This window comes from Larus michahellis, chromosome 7 (genome assembly GCF_964199755.1).
Source record: "Larus michahellis chromosome 7, bLarMic1.1, whole genome shotgun sequence".
Classification (NCBI taxonomy): Eukaryota; Metazoa; Chordata; class Aves; order Charadriiformes; family Laridae; genus Larus; species Larus michahellis.
In genome coordinates, this window is record NC_133902.1 from 49050388 (window position 1) to 49072744 (window position 22357).

At 44.7% G+C, this 22357-nt stretch overlaps 1 protein-coding gene across 12 annotated transcripts in view; it reads left to right on the forward strand.

Annotated features, from left to right (window-relative positions):
* The window catches only part of KALRN (kalirin RhoGEF kinase), a 522320-nt gene that overhangs the window by 154555 nt on the left and 345408 nt on the right, over positions 1–22357 (forward strand). For all 12 annotated transcript variants that reach the window (XM_074595384.1, XM_074595391.1, XM_074595388.1 and 9 more), the window contains one exon: positions 9584–9658. In XM_074595384.1, the coding sequence (XP_074451485.1) occupies positions 9584–9658 (75 nt within the window). The remainder of the gene's footprint in view (positions 1–9583; positions 9659–22357) is intronic.

Genomic DNA, 22357 nt, shown 5'->3' on the forward strand with positions numbered 1-22357 from the left:
GATCCTGGGAAACTGACATAAAGACAGAAGAACGGGGTGTGAAGGGAGGTCCTGCTCTCCAGGTAAGGGCTGTGGGGAGCTGCTGTCGGAGCAGCCCAGCATCACAGCGTAGCCCCTGAGCCTTCCCTGTGCCCCCACGGGGACGTGCTGCACCTGACATTAGCTGGCGTGCCGCCTTCTGCTGTTCTTGCTGTCCTGGTTTTGCTGGTTTTGCCCGGGGGTGCATCACCCAGAGACCTGCCGCCGCCTGGTCTGGCTGAACTGTGTCCTACTCAGGTGTGTCCTGCTCAGCCTCTGCGCTCCCGGCAGGGCTTGGGCTGCTCTCCCACGTACCCCTCTGCAGGGGTGGTTTCTACTTGCCTGCCCTGTTTCAAGAGCTTAGGGCATGGATCTTGCTTTATCCCTAACCAGGGAGTTCATGCACGGGAAGGGAAAACTCCGCTTTGTGTTGCAAGTTTGGGTTTTCATTTTGTTATTTTTTTAAAAAAATCAGCTTCACGGGATGACACAGTAGCTGCAAGCTGCAATCAAAAACCCTAGCAGAAAGAAAGAGGGACTGAAGGGGATGAGCAAAGGAAGAAATATATCTGATCTGTTGGGATGTGAGGCGAGGTGAGACAGAGGGAAATGTAAGCCTAATTAATAGTGAGGTGCTAGTTTGTGAATGTTGGACGAACCACAATCAAGAATGACTAATTTAAAACCTACGGTGACACTGGCACTAGGCACAGCCATCCTTCCCGGGCAGGGATCTTTCTGAAGGCAATGGGAACTTTGTCAGCCTGTGCGCCCGTTCAGACAGGGCACATTGAACCCTGTCAGAAAAATTAAGAAGAGAAAATGCATTAAAAGAGAAAATGTACAGATTGTTTTTAAACACAGGGGCAAACGCGATTGCTTTGTTTGCTTGGGATTTTTCTTTCTTTTTTAGGGAAGTCACAGGCCTTGGGACGAGGATCTCAATTGGCCTCTAATTAAAGTTGCTTTCTTACTGTCTGGCATGAAATCCCCCTGAGAGGCAGATGTTTGCAAAGCACACTTGAGGCACTGGCATATGGTTCCTTTGTAAGGCTGGCGTTTCAGCAAAGTGCCTCCTGAATGTTGTACATAATTAGATATTTTATTTTATTTTTTTGTCCTGGAGAAGTTACTGGCGGTGGGGGACCTCCAGGATCCGAGAGGGCGGCTTTCTGAGAGATGGATGGGAAGCCCTAAGCACATCACTGATATGTGACAGGTGCTGGCAGATGCCCTGCTGCGGCTTTTTGGAAAAAGCCTGTCGAATAAACCAATGCCAGTTAAAGGAAATTATTCTAACCTACAGAATTTAATAGAGGAGGAGACCCTGGGTACCCAACCTCTACAACTTCACAGAGAACTTGCATCCTTCCTACAGGAATCCATCAGCAGGTCTAAATTTTTTACAGGTTTATATAATTCAGAGGAATGTTTCCATAAGGAATCCAATTGGAATTGAGAGGGGAACAAAATGAAAAGAAAATATTCATGCACACTAGGCTTGGGTAGAAACCGTGGCCATGCTTAAAATGTGACGTCAGATTACAAATGGCCCGTAGCTCTTTATTAACGCCATAAAAGACATCTGGGTGGTCACTGGTGTGTAGTGCAATCTACAGCAAGACACTTAATGACTAAAAGCTCAAGGTGCTGAATACACTCATTTCCCTCTGGGACAGCACATCCATCCCTTGCACACTGAGAAATAAAACACAGGATTTTGTGTCAGATGACCTGATTTTTCCAACTTTCTTAATGACTCCCTTTCCTGCCCCAAAAGTCCTTTCTGTAGACACCAGAGCAAGTCTTTCCTACTGTCGATGCTTCATTTTTGCCTGTCTATAAAAGTACACTGCAGCAGTTCCCTGCCTCAGAAAGGTTTTTTGAGACAAAATTAATTCATGTTTGTAAGGTGCTTTTGAGGTCTGTGGACCTGACTGTGCTTTAGTAATGTGGGCAGTCATTATTTCCCTTCTGTAGAAAGGAAAACCAAGATCTAGCACAGTTGAAACAGCTTGTTCAGGATCACAAAGCAATTTAGGAGCAGAACCACAAATAGAGCCAAGTCTTTTGACTAGCAGTCAGATGTGCTATCCACGGGGCTACTTACAATGTCTAATTATTTTTCTAAGGGTAAGAACTGAAAGATCTCAGTCTGGTTCCAAAGTCCTGATGAAAATAAAAAGGAAACACGTAAACGACTGACTCACAGTCATTGCATTCTCTTAGCATCTCTATTAGTGTGTGTTTAAAATGAAATTAATAAAATCCCCCATGGATGGAGATGAAGCAGAGGCTTTGCCGCAGGTTGTGCTTTCATTCGGTATCCTTCTGATGCTTTGAATGGTTTTGTGCCACGTTTGAAAAGGCAAAGCCTGGCTGTTGGCTTAGGTGGGATGCACAGGGTGTGATGTTTTAGGCTTCAGATGCTGAACGCAGCTTATTAGAGGCCACATGTGCGCAGAGGCTAATGAATTTGCATGCTTGCTGCAAGCGGCTGTATCTTTCTTGAAGCCTGGCCTATTCTTTGGCATGCTTTCAAGCCGGGGCTACTGTTTAAATGTGTGGACATTCAAAGGCTGTGCTGGGAGGCTCGATGCTGCCAAGTACCTCGTGGAGGGAATAACAATCTCAGCAATTAGCAAGCTCCCCCAAACCCCAGCCCTGCCTCACTGGGTGTTAGAGGCAGGGGAGGGAAGGGGGCTGTGCTGGCACTGGCCACCCCTTTGCAGGGATTCAAGCAGGGAGAAATCAGAGGGACCGGCCTGTCAGTGTAGAGGGGGCAGAAAAGCAGCTGGACCTCTGACAAGCACTGGTAAAATTTGGAAGCAGAGGTACTCTGTAGTATTGCCACTCAATAGCTGTGACCAGAAGGATGTTCCAGCCAGCAGTAGTGGTGTATAATTAATAAAAGGAAGGACAGAATAAGGAAACAGAGAGAAAATAATATTAGTCTTGGAATGAGCCTAAGTATTACATATAAAAACAACATTCGTCATTTCATTTTAGAATAAATGCAGCAATGTAATGAGTATAACTTTTGTCTCAGCTGGGATAAAGTGCTTGGCATGTGCTGCGGTGGGATTAATCTCATGTGCATCTATTTTGTGTCCATGGTTCTTGCAGCTTTTGAGGCTATGGCGTGGGTCTGTGAGTCAGTCTGCACACTAGGTCTGGTGGTATAAAAACATTTATTACATACAAGACTGTCAGGAGTACTAGATGTCAGATTCACAGCAGATTTATGTTTGGATCCTCTATGAGGTACCTGTAACCCACTTTGCATACCTATATGTCTAAATCCTATGTTTATGTACACTTACACGTGCAGAAATAAGTGGACTTCAACCACAAGCTTATATGCTGTGTGGGTCTTCGGTTATATAGCAGGAAAGCCATCACGAGTCTACGAAGGTCCCGGGGATTATTTACATTTCCATTGCAGAGCTGAAAGCAAGCTCTAGCCCTGGCTCTGCATGAGGCGAGAAACACAGCCAATGCCAGCTGTGCTTCCACGGAAAATAGCAGCAATGTCTGACCAGCTTCTGCTGGTCTCCCCAGATGAGTGTTGGATGCTTTGGCCGTGCTTACTGCTCAAGGTATGTTGGACGCAGACAGTCTGTTTACTGCATCTGTTTGTTTAGGAAGGGCAGACGTGTCAGGAGCACCAGGTGAGAAGTTCTTGCTCGAGAAAGCGAACTGAGCATGGAGGGGGACAGCTGCCATCCTTGCCCCAGGACTATGGTGCTAGTCCAACCTGCCTTCCACCTTGTCCCTGCCACACTCTGACCTGCAGTCCTAGCACTATAAATGTGAGACCAGGTATTACTTTTTATTGGTTATTAAGGAGAATAATAACCTTTGTTAGGGAAGTAGATAGCTCTGGGTTAATCTTCAATAATTGTTGGTAATGTTTACAGATTAATTTTGTATTTTTTGTCGCTGGTGCTGCCTTTAGATTCAATTCAATTCAATCATTCCTTCCTTCCTTCCTTCCTTCCTTCCTTCCTTCCTTCCTTCCTTCCTTCCTTCCTTCCTTCCTTCCTTCCTCCCTTCCTCCCTTCCTCCCTTCCTCCCTTCCTCCCTTCCTCCCTTCCTTCCTTCCTCTGTGAAGTCAAAAGCTGCTCTTCTGCTGCCTGCAGCGGGGAAGCGTGGCAGGAGAGCCTCACGGGCTCCCGGGGGGCTCAGGGTACTAAAATGTTCTTTCTTTGCATCAGGGATCAGGCTGTTGTCCACAGAGGAGTGATCGGCAGATGCAGAGTGTCCAGCCCTATTTATCTCTGCCAGATGGTGCTAAAATACTAGTCTGGAGCACATGTTGCTTCTATTCAACCAAATGCTTGTGCCATGCTGTGGCCTCTCTGCCTCTGAACCAATGAGCCTCGGCCAGCAAAATCCCAGCGGCAAAGGCCCCGGCAGCCCTCGGCTAAGCCGCTCTCCATGGCTTGTAGAAAATCAGAGAAATCAAACTAGGAAGGCTCACAGCCCTGCCGGGACAGACAATAGCATGCAGGGAAGGGAGGAAGGGGTTAAAAAGGATTTAGCACACACAGAAAGTAAATATTTGAGGCAAAAATACAGCAAGAAAGAATAATGGAGAGAGAAGGGCAGGAGGAGGAAGCAAGAAGTGTAAAGAGAAAAAAAAGGAGGATTATATTCTGCCAGAAAACAAAGGGATGGTTGTATGAGAAAAGCATTGGGGAAATGAGGGTTCAGCTCTGCACAAACTCTCTGTCTGACACTGGACAAGTCAATCTCTCTGTGTCTCAACTTGCAAAGGCTCCAATGGGAATAATAGCGTCTCCTTTGTTCTGCCTCTCTCTGCTCACATCAAACGTCCCTTCTGTTTGTATGTTGTAGAAAGCCAAGATGCTACCTTACTGCAAACACAAATAAAATCCACTGAGGCCTGGGGGGATGAGGCGGGGGGGAAGAGATAGGAAGGCAAATAAATAGGTAGGAAGGCAAATAGGTGATGATAAACCTAGGAGATAAGTGCTCCAAGAACCAGGGGTGGGAGTGGGAGAAGAAATACAGGAGAGGGCTTTACTGAGGGAAGAAGAAAGAAACAATATGGACCAGATTAATTCTACTGTTGCCTCCTGGACTCCAGTAGAGTTCCTCGAGGGATGGGTTTAGCCCAAGGAGTTCGGTTTTGTTTGGTTAAAGAAACTTCATGCCAAAGTTTTTAAATAGTCAAATCTGTTCTGAGAACTATGAGAATGTGGGCTGCCTTTCCTCAAACATTGCATGGGACTTGGGATGAACAACTCCTGCTGAAGGCATCAGGAGCCAAGTGATTAAGCCCCATGCAGTGCTCTGACAGGAGGCCGCCTTCTTGCCTACGCATACTTTTTTTTCAGTATAGAAAGTATTTCCATATTTCCAGCAGCTGATTTTTATTTGAAGCCAAGAGCTGCATTTTTCAGATTAGAACTGAAGCTTTTCTAGGAAAAGCCACTCGGGAGTAGACCATCTAGCCCAAGACGGTGTCTCCAACAGAGGCCCTGCACTCTGCTTAGAGAAAGAAGTCTTAAAACCTGCAGGGCTCTCTCTAGGGATAATTTATATTTCACTCCAAGAGTTAGAGTTTGGCTTTCAGGCCAGAGTCTGTAGGCTTATATTCTTTCCAAAACTCTTGCTTATTTTATTAATCTTTACAGTTCCCTGGAGGCGTTTGTTGTTTGCAGATCTCTATCCCGTTTGGGAAGCCCCTTGAGCTGCTGACCTCCACGTCCTGCGGCAGCAAGTTCCCCCAGCCAACCGGGGCATTTGTGTGGGGAAAAAAGAATTTTCTTTTCTCAATTTCAGGTTTGCTGCATTTAATGTGGAAGCATGCCTTAGGCTTCCCGTCTCACCCAGCTGGCTTCTCATTACAGCATCTCACCTAAAACTGTGAGCTGCTTCTGCTGCACAGGGAATCCCTGCTAGGAGACAGGCTGTGCATGTGCGATGCTGGTCTGTCCTGAAACGTGTCTCAGCCATGCCGAGGATCCACTTTTTAAATTTTTTAGTCCCTCCAACTTTACAACAATACATTATTCTGTCAGCTGCTCCTGCGGCATGCTGTGTTTTTTTCTTGTGTCACTGGAGTAATAAAAGTTTGGGGATAGTCATAGTGTCCGCGCACACCACGCTAAGCCAGGTGTGAGGGGCTGCAGGGTGACTGGGACATGGCACTGTGCTCCTGTGCCTCTTTTTTGGTAAAGGGGCTATTGTAGTGCTCAGGCTTCTTTGCAGACCATGGTGAGACTTGCAGGTAGAAGGGCGAGAGACTACCATCATTGTGTAGTCCCACGCTTAGGATGATGGTGAACCAGCAAACCAGTGGGCAGGATGGCTCAGTGCTCAGCCTGCCCTTCCTTCACCCCTCTGTCCTTCTCTGTCCTTCTGCCACAGGAGGTCTCAGGTCTTGCAGGGGCAGGAGAGAGGCGTGGGACAGGATACAAAGTGCAGCCTTTGGCATCGTCTAGTAATGAACTGGCTAGATGGTTGTATACCCGGGGGTCTGCAGCAAAAATTAGACGGTGCTCTGCAGACATGTCTTCAGATCCAGCACGCAAATAAACAAAACAAATGTATTAGAAACAGCTGGGGAATAGGATGAAAATAAGCATTATTAGGGGTATGCTTGTAATAACTTATGAACTGGGGAATGCATCATTGCTGCGCTGGGCCCTCCTGGAGACAGATTTGCTGTTGCTTTTGGAGCCCTTATTACAGCCATTGGTTTTCCCATTTATGCATCCCTTCCCCCAGCCCTTGCTGGAAAGCCTGTCAGCATGCTCTGAGATGTAGCTGCTAACACGAGGATTTTGTCAGGAGCTGGAGTGACCTCTGAAAGCAGTGGCCATGGCCTCATTTGTGGGTCACGAGCTACCACTTGGGTGACCACATACATCACCCAGAGCGAGGGCATTGCTTTAGGCAGTGATTTACCTTCAGGAGTTTCCTCCCTTATCCCAAGAGAAGTTTTGCAGCTCTTGGGAGTTTTTGTTGATTCCCTGGCTGTAGGATGTGCTCACAGTTTTCTAATTCATTCATCATTTTGGAGCGTGACTTATCTGTCCTGAGGGATAGTGAGAAAGGTGAAAACACCTGCTGGAAGCACCGTCCCCTTTCGTGTCTTTTCTTGCCGCTCCTGTGCACAGTCAGGACATCGGGGCTGTTAACAGTAAGCTCCTTGCCTGCAGCCTGCCCTGCTGCAGTTCAGGAGGTGACCACCTTTAAAAGTCATACATTTTCCTCCTGGTCTCCATGCGTATTACTTCTGTGAGATGCAGTCCTTCCTTGTGGGAGGGTATTTTAAATTGTCCTTCAGCCCTCAGTATAGTAGGCTCTTGCTAAGAAGTACTTAACATGTGTTTTACATATATGAATACCGCACTCACTGACATTTTTTTGGTAATATTCACGAAGTCTTAAGTTATATAATGTCTACTGCACAGCTAAATGCCTAAGAATTTGCTGTTTCCCTGACAAATTTAACAAATATTGGCCAAAACTCAACTTTCACTGACACTGCTGATCTCGCAGCTGGAGAAATTTGGCCCAGTACTCTGCTTCAGTGTCTTCGAGCCATTGTGATGTGTCTGCCACATTGGCTGTCCGTGTTTGCTTCACGGTTGGATGAGATGCTTATATACAAAGCTATTTAAATTCCAAACGTTGCCTGTGGCTGAACAGTTCCTACCTTTGATGTGAGAGCTAACCACGGCCTGGGATCGGAGAGGTTATTCTTGTTAAGAGGATAAGTTAATAGCAAAGCCTCATATATTTAACACAGAGCGCACATAGTCCTGCTTACTTAAACACAGAAAGAGTTCAGCAACCATGACTAGTTTCCCTGGTCCCAAAAACACTTTACCGACACGATGCACTCTTTAGGGATCTCTCAGGACCGTGCTCCAATGCCTGTTCAAAATGCAGTTACACTGGTCTTGGCCTTGCGTTGAATTACCTCACTCCTTTGTGTGCTGATTCTCACGAGCGTAGGCTCAGCTGGTGAGCTGGCTCGTCTTCTTGAGCTGAGTGTCGCAGAGGTGACACCTGAGAGCATGTGGGGACATATAGAGGTAGTTGTAGCCGTTGATCACCGGTGAGGGACGTATGTGCATGTACAAGATAGTCTTATTGCACCAGGTGACTGTGAACGGCAAATGCTACCTCATTTGCCATTAACAGTAAGTCAACCATAATTATACCACTACTCGTAGGTATGCAGATTCAGCTGCAGGTGGAAATGGCTGTTGTGGTCTTCATCCTGTCTGTTCCATATGTCTGTGTGGATCAAACCACTGTACCTTTGAAGGCTGCATGATGCAAGAAGTAGATAACAATTTATAGAAGGGGCTTTTATCCCCATTCCCACTTTCAGATCCAGATGATCAGGTGTCATCTGCTGTGTTCAGCAAGGAAGGTGTGATGGCTGGAGCAATGTTGCCCTGTTTCTAGCCAGTCACGAAAGCTGCTTAGTGAGAAGACTCTCTTGCCCTGGCACCATATCAGAAAAAGGTGGTTGCTGCCTGCCTGTGAAAGGCAGAAAGTAAAAATAACAGTGTTTCAAATGTGTTGTACTCTTTGATGAGCTGGAATAGGTTTAAGGCCATATTGAAGATCACTTGTGATGGGTATTCACTACCCAGTGATGGATGAGTTATTTTTCAGAGCAACTGCAAAGATGTCCTTCAAACCTACCTTTTGTTTTGTGATAGCGCTGATGGAATAGCTGTGTCTGGCCTGTTGTGGGGTGATCCATTACTGCTGGTCTTTTGCAAAGCAGAAAGATGCTGCTGGTGGCTGAAACCATCAGCAATTCTTTCCTAAGGCTTCCAGGAGAGTAAAAATCTCTTTTGGATTTCTTTGGTCAACTTTCAGGAGACATGAAATAATTTGGCACAGCAGGGAAGGCAAATGGCCCGTGCAGGTATATTTAACATGTAATCAAACAGCACGAATATATGAGGATACGCTGTGGCTTCAAACCACTCCGTACCCAGGGAGAACTTTGGCTGGCTTCTAAGGAGCGTGTCTTCCTTCTGAGTACAGTCCCCACCTTGAGCCGTTCCTTCTCCTGCTGTGCTGTGTAGAGCAGAAAGGGGGAAAGAGGAAAAGCCTTTTTTAAGCCAGCCCCTGTGCAAATCTGTCTCAAAGGCTGGTGCTAAGTGGATGTGTGTGTGCTATAATGTTCCCTGCAATTTTGGCTGGGCAGTGAAGGAACAAGAGGTCCTGACCCGCTGTGCAAGCTGGGCATTTCCCAGGCTCGATAGTGTGGTCTGTGAAAAAGGCATAAATCTGTGGGCATAAATCTGGTTACTTGGTGGGAAATTTGTTAACCTTTCAGAACTTCTGAAGGATAAAGTGATGAGCTGATTCTCTGTATTTTCTTTTTACAGACATCTCTATTGATGCTAATGCTGTTTATGTATCAGCCATTAGGGTCTATTTCTTGAAGCTTTTATGTAATTTATAGACTTTTTCCAGTCTGATTTTGAGAAATATGGAAGCTGGGAGCAAGGACATTCTCTCTTCTAATGTGGATTTCCTGTTTTCCTCTGTTTTGCAGGTTCTTTTCGAAATGATGGTTTAAAAGCTGCTGATGTCCTTCCTATACTGAAGGAGAAAGTGGCCTTCGTGTCAGGTGAGCACATCTTTTCTGGATCCCTCCAGCCCAGCATGAACACTGCCTGCCGCATCCTGGTCATTGTGGTGCTGCAGAGTCACAAGGGATTAGTTTCATGTTTGGTCTTGGTAGTATTTAAATTGGCTTTTCTGCTAAGAAAAGGGCTGTATGTGGAATGGGGATATCCAGTAATACTCTGAGTGTTGGAAACTGGCCCATGTTATTTTCTTCATGTTCTGAGAAACAGGTAAATGGACAGCACAGGTGGGATGAAATGCAGCTTCTCAGCTCCACCCCAGACCTGTGCTGTGCCAGCATTCAGCAGAACAATTCAGGGATCCTGCTTTGGGTTCAAGGTCAGTGAATAGCATTAATTCCTGTTTGTAGGAAGCGCTCAGACCCATAAATCACTGGCGTTTCATTTGCAAAGCCAATCAACTTGCGGTTAAAAGTACCATTGATGCTTCATTTACATAATAACTCAGATGCTCAAAGATCTCCTGCCATCCTGTACAAAGATTTACAGCCTTCATTCAGGAGACAAATCTCGAGGACCTGGGGGTGGATGGGGACTAGACAATATGGAAAAGGCTCTGAGAATGGCTTGGATGATATTGTTTCTGGCGTGAATTACAACTTGTCAGGGGGAGGGGGAAGAGAAAGTCTGAAGCAATCACAATCTTGCGTGAAGTCACTCAAACTGGCAGCATAAAAGCGGGGTATTTCCCGTGACAGTGTTTCTGATGATTGCAAACCAGTCAGGCTGCTTTTGGTGATTTTCCCTGTTGCAATGAGAAAACCTGCATCAAAAATTGCCATCCCCTTTGTTTGCAGTCTTTGCTTTTTGTTTCCTTCATCTCCGCAGTAATGCTGACTGCAGAGGGGAGGAGAGTAGCAGCGAGGCCGTTGGGTGCCCGGACTCTTCCTCCCTGGCTTTGCCCCCGGGTGCTGGAGTGGGGCTCCTGAGGATGGGGCTCGTCACCCTGCCGAGCCACGGAGATGCCTGGGCAGGCAGGAAAAGCTTCTGCCTCGACAAATGGTTGGTGTCAGGTGTTTTCCCATGTAGCAACAGTTAAATGGTCCAGGGACCACGAGTCCAGGAGTCACTTGGACAAACGATTTGTGGCTCTATAAACCCTAAACTTTCTGACCGATGATGTCAAAATCCAGGAATTTGAGGGAAGTTTGTGGACACCAAAAGCCTCGTATGAAAACCCAAGACTATCCCAACAGTACTCGCGTGCAGGACTACTTCACGTCGCACTGGTGTCTCATTATGACTGTCCTGAAATGTTTTACGTGCTTGTTGTCTTTCACTGCTCCGAAGAGGCCAACGTAGTCATAAAAACACAGCGTACCTGCGGACTTGGTTGCGACACAAAGCTGAACCGGGTGCTCTGGGCAAGTGAAAGGGAGGAATTTATGCAGGGACTGTACTGGAATTTAGTTCTTGGCTGTTGCTTCACATTGAAATGACTGCAGGATCATTTGGTAATTCATGGAATATTTAATAATGACAACCTGTCTGGATCATTTATATAGCCCCTTCCACTGACGGTGCCTGCGTTTAGCTCTGAGCCAGAGGGTCTCACACCAAATCATCAGCTCGTTAGATGCTGTCACGGGCCAAGCTTTCCTTGTGGGGGGGCGTTAAACAAGCAGGGCCAACACGATCCCCATAGTGCGATGGGTTTCGTGCCATGATCCGCTGCAGGCAAGGGTCAGCTCGCTCCTCATAGACTCACCAGCCTCCAGACTTGTATCTGCTCAAAATGTGCCTGTTCCCAACACAGCTAGCTAGATAGCAGTCCTAGGATTTACACCTCCTCTCCATGATCTCCAAACACAATGACTATGGGCAACAATTGTCAGGGGCCTGTGCAGATAGAATGCTCTGAGCTGCTAGTGTCTTATAGCGATAGCCCCAGCTTCAGCCTCCAGCCCAGAGTTTAAGAACTGCCCAGTCTTCCCCTGGGTTGTTGTAATAAAGCAGGTTAAAAGAAGAATTTGAGCACTTCAACTGATGGCTGGGTTCTTTTTAATTAAAATGGAATAACTTCCTAGAGTATGCTTTGAGCACGGAAGTGAAAATGTTTGCCAAAATAGAAAAATCAAATAGCTGGATTTTGCAAGATTGAAAAAAGCCCTTGTTCTGTAGTTAGTACAGACTGTGGAAGCACATTGCATTTGTAGTCAGGCTTCCTCGAGGAAAAGGAGAGTTTTATTGAGTCTTCAGAGTTTTATACTACGGTTAATTTTAATGATAACAGTACAGTAAAGTTGTCAAGGGGGTTCTCCTTACACCAGCAGAATTTATCGGCACACACAAAGAAACCTCAGCTGAACATCACAGTTACATAGGTTATTTCTATTCTCATCTGCTGTGGCCCATCAGCTTGTTTCTCAGGCCATGATTCCACAGGAAAGCTGCAGAGAACAAACAAGCTCCTTCAGGCAGGGTCTTCACCATGCTTTGTGTTTCAGCGTGGTGGATGCTCCACACCTGGACCATGCAGAGCAGCAGGGCAGAACAGGCAGGGAAGTGACTCCGGCTGCCGCCTGCTCCAGAGCAGGCACAACAGGACCTGCCTGCACAGCCCTGGAATCTCAGAGGAGCACTCAAGCTTTCAGAAGTGCACTTAATTTCAGAGTTGAAATACAGCTCTAACTAGCTGGGCGCGGATTCATCCAGTCTAAATGCCGTCTGGGGCGCTGTGCCTGGCGCTTCGCCGCGGTTGGCTCAGGCGGCAGCGAGCAGCAGGCGCAGGGCTCTGCATCCGCATCCCTGTGCCGTGGGAGAATTGAGGGGCGGATAATACAGGGATTTTTTTCTTGGAACTAGTTCGTGATTTCTTCCAGTGATCTCATGTATGAGCTAGATTGAACCCGAGCAAAGTTCATGTGAGCGTGTGTCTAAACAGCACCTGAAAATCCCATTCCGGCACTCATAAGCAGGGAGATGGCCTGAGCAGTCAGGAGCACGGTGCATCCCGGACGTCGCCGTCTGATTGCTTCTATCGCTGACCTCGTGAAGCAGATTAAGCAGGAGGTTGGCAGGGGGGAGGCTTTGGCTGCCTGCTTGTTGCCTAAACCCTAATAAAATCTTGGCTTTGCCTGGGTGGTTCACTGTGTTGCTTCCAGCAACGGAATGGCTTTGGGAGCCATTAGGGAGCGAGTTACAGGCCAGAGACTGATTTTTGTGTTCTGAGAAGGAGATGAGCGCAGAGGAGAGGAAATAAAACAGGTTGTAGATTATTTTAGGTGTTTTTTTTCAGTGAGAGGTGGTGAAATATTTTGGAAGCTGGGCTTATAGTCTTTCCTAGGAAACACAGATGCTGTTTTAGAAGGGTAGTTTAACTTGGGATGTTGTTCAGCTGCTTGACTACGTTTATAGGAGATTTTCTATTGATCAGTGCAATACGGGAGGAAGCGTATGAGGCTCTCAGGAGAGGGAGGGGAGCGTGTTACCGTGTTCCCTTCCCGCACATGGACCTTTTCATATGCTTAGGCTATGAAAAGCTTGTTAGTTGACTAATGCTGCGGGTCTTGCTGAAAGCATTTGCCCTTTCCCCACGTCCCACCCAAAAGAGTTTCTCAGGATCCTTCCCGGCACTTCCCATTCCCCGGAGGGCTCAGAAGAGCGGCAACGCGTGGGCTCCCGCCTGTCACCCAGGTACTGTCTGCTCGTCTGCCGAGGCAGCAGTACAAAGGAGGAGGCTGGGCAGGTTTCTGAGAGGGTGGTTGAGCACGGAGGAATCAACAGCAAAAGGCAGAAGGGAGTAATAAGCCGGTGAGCTGCTGCAGCTGTGACAAGCCGAGCTCCCAACGCGTGTTCAGCAAAGCAGGAGGTTTTTCTGTGGACTATGGGCAATAAAAGGCACAAAGCAGGGAGAAGTGGATGAGGTAACAGTTCAGCCCTCTCCATCCTTCAAAAGCCCACGGTCCCCTACCCTACGTGTCTCAGGAGCAGCCTCGGGAGCTGGGTCACAGCGATGCCTGTTCCTGGCTGAGAGCCTGAAGGAAAACCAGAGAGATTTCCTGAAACGTCTTTCAGAGGAGGAATTTCAGTGTAAATAGATCAGATGAAAGGACAACTTTGCAATTAGGTTTCACTAAATTTAGGCCAGCAGGATGAATCAAAGAGGAAGTCTCAGAGGGGAAGACGCTGACCTTCCTAAAAACTTGTTGGAAGAAACCACAGGTCACTTAGTGCCAGAGGCACACGGGACCACATGTGGAGGGCCATGTTTTTTCTCTTTCTGTGATGGATGCACTTCACTCTACAGAGAAAGGGTTGAAATGAGACCCCAGGACCCTCTGGGCACTGGAAGAGTTCAGGTCAGGTTTCAGGGTGTCTCAAACACTTGTGAACACTGGAGTCTGTATTGGTTTGGGATTAGAACTACCCAAAATATTTAATTTTTGAGTGGTGAAAATGTTTTGTATTTGCACAAAAAGTTCCGATTTAAATTAAAAGTTTCAATTCTTCTCTTCTTCTGGAATGGCAATTTCAAATGAAACATCAACAATTCTTCTATACATTGTTACAGAAAAATGTCTTCCATTTTATAATTCCCTAATGTAGTTTGAAATCAATGGAAATTCCAAAAAGAGGAAATATGCTATTAGAAAAACATAGCATTGCTTGGCTATTGAATTTTCCTAGTGGTTTTGGGCCATCATGCTTTCATCTAGAATTTGCTGCTGCATCGATGCAGATTTTTCTTTGAAGAAGAAAACAAGGAAGTTTAGACTGTAAAGTTTCCAGGTCTTTTGATGAGGATTGAGCCTGCTGGGATTTTTTGTTTGTTTGTTTGTTTTTTTTTCCTTTTGTTTATCAACTGTTAGGTCATTTTTGAGGGTAGAGAAGAGCCTTTAGATATCCTCATCAGGACTCTAAGGTTAAAACAGAAATCAAAGCGTTTCCTGGGATTTCTGATTTCATTTACAGGTTTTAAATGTAGTGTGAAGAATCAGTTGTATTTCTTTATGTGTGAGAGTAGTGATGCAACCTGTGCTGTCTTGTAGAGAGGCAGAAAGGTTCAAGCGCCTTACAAAACTGGGCAAAAAGTCAACCCAATCAAAACTTCTATCCCAAAAGACTCACAAGAACTCCTGGGATCACAAGTCATTGATTGGATATCATCCAAACACACCGGACTCTGACTACCTCCTGGTTGATGGGTCCCTGCATCCTGTCACATAGGTATAGCTTCTCAATTAATGATAGGGACTTTCAAAATAACAATGAGAGGAAGGAACTGAGCCTGTGAAGTAAGAAGGCCTGTATACATCCCATCCTGTTCCGGCTCACAGGGTTTTCATGTCCTTAAAGACACAGTGAGCTCCATATGTATCTCGGTAAAGGTCTTGTCTTCATTTATGCAGGTAGTTGAGAGTTGTCCTTATGTAGAAATCAAGGCCAGGAGCTTATAAATCAATATAAGGATCCAGGGAGGTGACTGGAGCACCTGAGATAATGAATATGATAACAACCAACTATTTTGGTCATTTTGCAGTAAGGTGTGTTCTTTTGTCCTGCTGATGAGACTCGTCACCTCTAAAAACATCCTTATTTCTGTGAAAGTGTTTTGGTTCATAGGCTTATGTTTTTTTCCTAAGGAATCAATTTAACTGACAAGCAGCACTGAAACTCACAACTGGACATCCTCTCTGTATTAGCATGGCTTGGGGTTTTTAATATTTTTTGCTGGGAAAATACAGGCTATTTGAAATGGAAATACTTGGCTGGAATGTGCGATTTCAGAAAGATTTTCATTCGATGGTGTTTTCCAGCTCTAGGCTGAATTTCTTTTTAAAACCAGAGAGGAAAAAGACTTCCTGATAGCAATTATGTAAGTCCAATAGCTTGAACTCTCCCCTGAACTTTCATTAATTGGCAGGATCCTCTACTTGGCTATAGCTGTCAGGGACTTACCTGCTGGGGATGTGGCAAACCTGAGCAGCCAGTTATATTAAAGCAGTTTATCACGTATTTCACTTTGCTGATGAACATTAGAAATTTTGCCATTGCTGTTTCTCTGGGCTCATCTCAAATCAAGACAAACAGTGTGTGGTCAGGATGAATATGGCCTCTCTTTGTTTCTCCTTATTCTGTACAGCTTCCAACATTATGGCCACTGGTATGAGTTTGGAGCGCCTGCCGGTGCCACCATCAGCAGCGTGACTGGCATCGCCACATGCTGTTTTGTTCCCTTCTGTTCTCCAGAGGCAGGAGGGTGTGCAGTGGGGTATTTCGTTTTGGAAGATTTGGGGTTTGGTTTTTTTCAGTTTCTCTATATTTTTTTTTTAATATATACAGCTATTCCCATACACCTGTGATAGAGAAAGCAAGATTAAAAAAAAATTACTTTGCAGCTGGAGCAAAAGGCAGCGAGGTTTGCACAGGTGTAAGTGATAGCATTGAAGAGGATGGTTCTGGTGCTCCCTTGATACTTCACAGCAAACCAGCTCATTCCAGAGGAAGAAATGGTCTCCTCTGAATCTCTGTGGAAGTTTAGCTTTCCACACAAAGCAGCTCTTCCTTTGTTTTAATGAGTCTCATTTGTCCTTAGTTTTGTTTTGCTGGGGAATAACTGTCTCTGTGGTAAATAAGACAATTTTCCCAGTGGCTTGTTGGCAAGTAAACATTCAAAATCAAAGAATTACCTCAAAATACTTGCATAAATCCATGAAGGTGTATTACAGTCCACAACAGACAGTCTATTCAAACCCATGCAGTGGCTCTGGGCAGTTGTAGAACAAATTCACCAGGTGTGAAACAGGATCCTCCAACCACTGCACTGAGCATCCCGTCTACACCCGCTGCTCTGATCTGCCAAGAGATCTTCTGGTGGGAACATACAGCCTTGGTTTTGGAGTCATTAACCCTAAATGTAATGTTGCAAATGTTGGCCATTAGGTTTTGATTCAGGCACTTGACTCTGGGATATGGGACGCTGCAAATAGCAGCACTCTGGAGGATCAGGCGCTGGTGACTGCGTTGCAGCTGTGTTAATTTGCAGGTGGGCTTCTTGTGTGAGCTTAAATTTCCATCTCTATTGCACTAGAATCACCTGCGTTGGAACCAAATGAATTTGAGGGTGGTCATACAGATAATCCTATACCTGAACCTTACAACACATTAGTCCCTCTTGAGGCTGGAGGAGTTTTACTACAGAAATCTGTTCCTAGGAAATCTGGTAGCAAGCAGGCTCTCACAGGGCTCAACTGTGGCAGGGAAAGGAATATTATTTTAAGACTCTGGATGCTAATTCCTTGGTACTTTGCTTTCCTAGGAAGTCTGTCAATTAGATTTAGAAATCCAGAGCGTATTGTTTGTCATTTTATCGAGGCGTCTGACATTAGCTGAGCTCCTTCTGTCTCCTAGTTGTCTTCATTATCACTCATTTTTTTTCACCATATTTTGGACGGAAATACCTTTTGAGGAGTATTTCAGCTCCTCTGGAAGCTCACTTACGATCTCAGCAGAGTCTGCAACATTAAGATTGATCAGCTTATGATCTGCAGGGGTCAGATGAAGCAGCGTATTCATTTGAACTGCAGTAGACTTCCGAACGGAGGCCAGAGACATTGTGTACTACTCCTGTCTCCATTGCTGATGTGTTGCAGGACGTTAGACAAGATACTTGTGTCTTTCCATGTATGGACACTTGTCTGTGTCTATGGTTAATTCTAATGAATTCATGCTTATGAAGACAGTGCCAAAGGAAGCAGAGTGCTTGAATCCCTTAAATTAGATAAATGCAAGCGGGTAAGTATCGTGGTGGAATGGCTGATAGAACTGGAGAGATGCAGCTTGAAAACAGAGCTTGATAAAATTACTATCTGTTGTATACAAGAAATCTGCATTAAAGGAAACTGATAATTTCCTGTCCTCAACAGGACTATGCAAAGCTGGAATTTTAGCTTTTTGTGTATTATCAGGGGTGGATGTGCCTCAGGACTTGAAATTGGGAAGGCCTGTACACAGAGTTCACGTTAATAATGCTCTGGGTTGGCCAACATCTTGACTTACCTGCGGGCAGTTGGAGCCACTGTAGGCAGAAGCATTTGGGCCCACCATTGAGAGGATTAAGATGCCAGTTCAGGCAGCTGCCAGGACAGAGATCTTGTGGCTGGAGTCCCTTTCCTCTTGGCTGCAGGCTTGACCAGAAAAGTGGTCAGCAGAAAGTCACTGACACTGCTGTCTGCTTCCGTGCAAGTTTTTTGAGGTTTCTTTAATGTTTTCTTTTAATGTGGTATGCATCACGATGCCTTGTGCCATCACTGCAATATTCCCTGTATGATTTGTAGAGGAAAAATGATGTAATCCTAGTTCTGGGAACAATTGCTGAATTTAGCAATGGTTTCTGTATGGCCTGGAAGAAAGGGAGATGGGAAGAACCGGCAAACAAACGACTGACAGGCAAGGCCATCAACAAAGGATTCTGTAGGAGGAATGCAAGACATATATGGCTAAATATTTGTTCTCAGTGTACTTTGTGCCCTGAAGAACATGTGTTTTTCTGACTCCTTTTTCCAGAGCACTAATAACTAGACCATCTGTTTGCCTCTCTAAATCAGAGAAGAGCCCGTGAAAACCCACCTTGAAAAAAATTAGAAATTATCAGCTCTTTGTTTTAGCATTTAATAACTGTAATTAGCAAACCTAATGACATGTTTGATTATTGCATCCCATGTCTGTGAGCCCAGTGGGAGGCAGGAGATGGGACACACTGATTAGAGCAATTGAGAGTCTTCCTTCCATTTTTTATTTTCTTTTAAAACAATATGCTGGGTAGTTCTCTGAAGGCTGTGCATGTAAAATTGGTGTTGAGATCATGGCTGACTTGGGGCAAGATTAGCCTCCTTGGGTGGATTAATAACCAGCAGAGAGAGAGTTTCTGTGTTCTTAGTTGCTGACTTTTAGCCTATGAAGCTCTAACACTAGGCTGACTAAGAGTCAGAAAACCTCATTTCTGCTCCTGGTTCTTCAAGTGACTTGCTGTGGGATCTGGGCTGATTTTCTTCCCCTCTCTGTACCTCTCTACTCCCCTCAGTGAAAAAGGAGATAATAATAAAGAAGAAGAAAGGTATAGTCTCCCTGTACAGCCAATGCCAGATTTTCTTCTCTTATAGTGGCTACCTGTCTGGAGGCTCTGTTAGAGGAGATGAGGAACCTAATATAGGCATGTTAGGTGTCTGAAGTTCGATGGTGGTAATATCCCATTTAGTCTGCCTAGAAAACCTGAGATCTGTGGTTATAAAGTGCAATGGAAAAGCTATGTATTATTAGTATTTAAGAGAGTAAACCACAGTTACTGAACTCTGTGAGTCTTATGGTGAATTAAACATACCATGGTTTTCTCTGGAAGAAACCTGACATTTCTTCATACAGGCCCTTCACAAAATGGTAAATTATGCAGATATTCATAAAAATTAGGGATTGCTCATGAATAATTTGGAAACAAGTGAAGGATTTTAATATGTACAATTCACTTGTAATAATAATTTCACCCTATTGCTCAAAGCATAGAGCAGTACTTTTATCATAAATGAGAAACATTTGTTTCTAACCCTCACATTTCTTGAGATTTGCCCCATGTCTCCTTGTTCTTCTGTGCCATAGGACTAGAAGGAGTCAGTCCAGGCACTTATTTGTCCTTCTGTCATCCAGAATCCTCCAACTGGGTCATCATGTAGCCATCCTCCTCCAATGAGAATTAACCCATTTTCTCTGGTCTGTCCTGGTAACTTCTGACTCTGCGCTAGAGCCGTATTTATCCTGCTCCCCTGAGGACAGTTTAGATGAACTGTTGAGGGACAATTTTTTCATCCTGAAGCAAAGACAGGACAGGAATGTTCTGGACCCTGTTTCCTTTTCTGCAGCTGAAATGCTTGTGTTACTGTTAGTAAGAGGGTCAAGAATTTTCTGATTTAGCTTTTTCAGCCTACCAGAATTTAGATTTTTTTTTTTTTTTTTTTTTTTCAGAGCTCACTTTGATGAATCTTTAGGTGGGAAAGGGGTCCATGGCCAGAAACGCAATTTTTGGTTTACCACGCTGAGGTGAACGGGTAGCATCAAAGCAATCAGGGCTGCTGGGCTGTGGGAAGCTCATGGCCCTTCCCAGGTGTTTCATATCCTGGGAGAGGTTTATAACTGGGGACTTGGATGTCTCCTGATCTCATCTTTTAGTGCTTTTCCACTCTGTAGAAATATTTAAATAAATGGGAATGGAGGACGAGAGGGACCCTTACTGAGTAGCGGGTAGCATGTTCTTCTGGGATGCAATTCAAGTTCAGGTCTCTGCTTCAGTGAATATCTGGAAGCTTTTGAAAGCCTTGGTTACATCTTGATATGACAGGAAATTTTTCAAAACCTTGAAAAGCTTCCTGTGTTGAAAAAATATTTCCCTCCAGCTTTAGTTACTACATTGGTTTGCCATTCTATAGGCTGGCTTTCTTTTCTGTTGGACACATCATGCATGATATAATAGTTTTGGCATTGTTACGGTGTGTGAAATAATCTCAACAAAGGGAGAATGTGCTTAAAATAAGGATCTTTTTTAATACATATATATGTATATAGGTCTGAAAATAAAAATGAGCTTATTTCCTTGTAAATTGAATCCTCGTCACGTTACACCTCCTTTCTCATGCTATGGGGCAGAGGTGTGGATCAGCCAAGGTGAGACCAAATTCCCATGGATCTTCCTCATCTTCAGGGTGTGAAGCCAAAGGCGAACATCAGGCACAGAGGTTTGCGTGGAGATTAGGCAGGACAGTTTTTGTGCTCCATATGTACCCCTGGCTGCATCAGGGCTCAAAATGAAGATAGCATCTCTTGTTTGCCTCTCCATTTGTACCCCTGGAGAAATGAGACATGACCTGGCCCCACTGGAGAGTTGCACAATGCAGCCCTTCAGGTTTATAGCACCCATTGAAAACTCTGGGAGTTTCAATGCTGGCGAACCGTAACAAAGGGTAACACTGGCATCTCAAGCTGTATGGATGAAGTTTATGTAGCGGACTTTGACTTGTACCATCTGCAGCACTGTAGAAAACTCTTTAGACAGGATGTAGCAATTTAAAAAAATATATTTTAAAAAATGTATGTATAGTAACAACATTGCTATTTTTATCTGCTTCTGTGTAACTCTGGTCATGTAGAGAGACACTTTGTGCTAGAAGGTGAGCTTGTACCTGTCATGGCATCAACTGAATGGACAGTTTTAGAATAAAATGGACAGGGGATGTGTTGTCAGATGGGAGCTGGATCTACAAGTGACTTCTCTGATCTGGAAGCAGGGCTGGCTGGAAAACCTGTACCTTGGAGGTACATGCATGTATCTCACAGTTTGGTTTCTGGTTTGTCCAGGAAATTCTGCCATATGAGGCACCTCCTTGATTCCTGATCTGAATTCTGGCCAGAACAATTCTTTGTCCTGTAGTGATCCAGGATACTGTTTTTCCAAGTGCACGTGTGCTCTCACACGCTTACAGCAGAGCCTCTTAGGACTCTTCCCACTGAATTAGGGTGTTTAGGACCCCTACAGAAGTCATGACTCCACAGAATGTGGGCATCCTGTGTTCTGCACGAGAGAACACAGCATGGATTGATGCCGGAGATGAGCATGTTGTTGCGTAGCTTTTAATCCTTGTTGGACAGGTAAATTATTTCAGAGAAGCATGTGATTTTCCTTTCTCAGAAGTGATATTTCTGTTAAAGGGATTATACTTCCCATTGAAAAGTGCAAACTCATCTGCATTTTTACAGCTTATTTGCAAGGTCCTTGCAGTTCTGCGCTAGCTTTTTGAACTGTAGTTTTGCTATGACTTTTTTTTCCTAGATAACAATGCAAACATGTATCTAGCAAAACACAATTCCTGAAAAAAATCCTGTGATATGTGAAGTAAGAACTAAACATTGAGTAAGACACGAGATTTCAGTTTCAAGCTTATTAAACTTTATTCACAGCAGAGAATAAAATAAGGTGCTATAGAATAGATTGTATTCACCCCTATATTTGTGATTGTATAATTCAGGGTAGAGTCCTTCCTTTATGGCTAAGCCTTTTGACAATTGCTGTAATGAATGAAGCGCCAGACACTGGCAGTTTAAAAGGAGTGGATTTTAAGACAGGAAAGCTACATGGGGGAAAAAAAAAAAATAAAACCAAACCAAAAATCATCCAATTGCCAACAACAATCTCTAAATAGAAGGCATAGGAGGCATGAACTTGTAATCAAAATTTCAATTTCTAATGAATTGCCAGATAGATTAGAATGTTTTACTGCATAAGCATCGCTGGGATACATCGCTTTTAACTGGCAGGACATTGTAAACTGTCTGGCAATGAACGACGCAACACGCTGAGTAACAGTGAAAAATACTTTCACTTTCTTGGTGCTGACCAGTTTAAAACTATCCCCACAGTAGGATTTCATTAGCATTGCCTGCTTGGATTGGCAGTTATATTAGATTTGATGGGATTAGGTGAAAGTCAGAAGAAATGCTAGTAGCAATTTTCCTTGTGTTGTGTTTTTTTTTTTTTTAATTATTTTTTTTTTATTTCCCGCCTTGGAGCTCCAGCAAATGCAAGCACGTCTTCCTCAATTAGGCAAGCCTGAAAGCTACAAAGAGTGCATGGGCTCTTGAATGTGCTGTAATTTATGTTTATCAATTCAGTGCACATAGTTATTTTGACGTGTGCT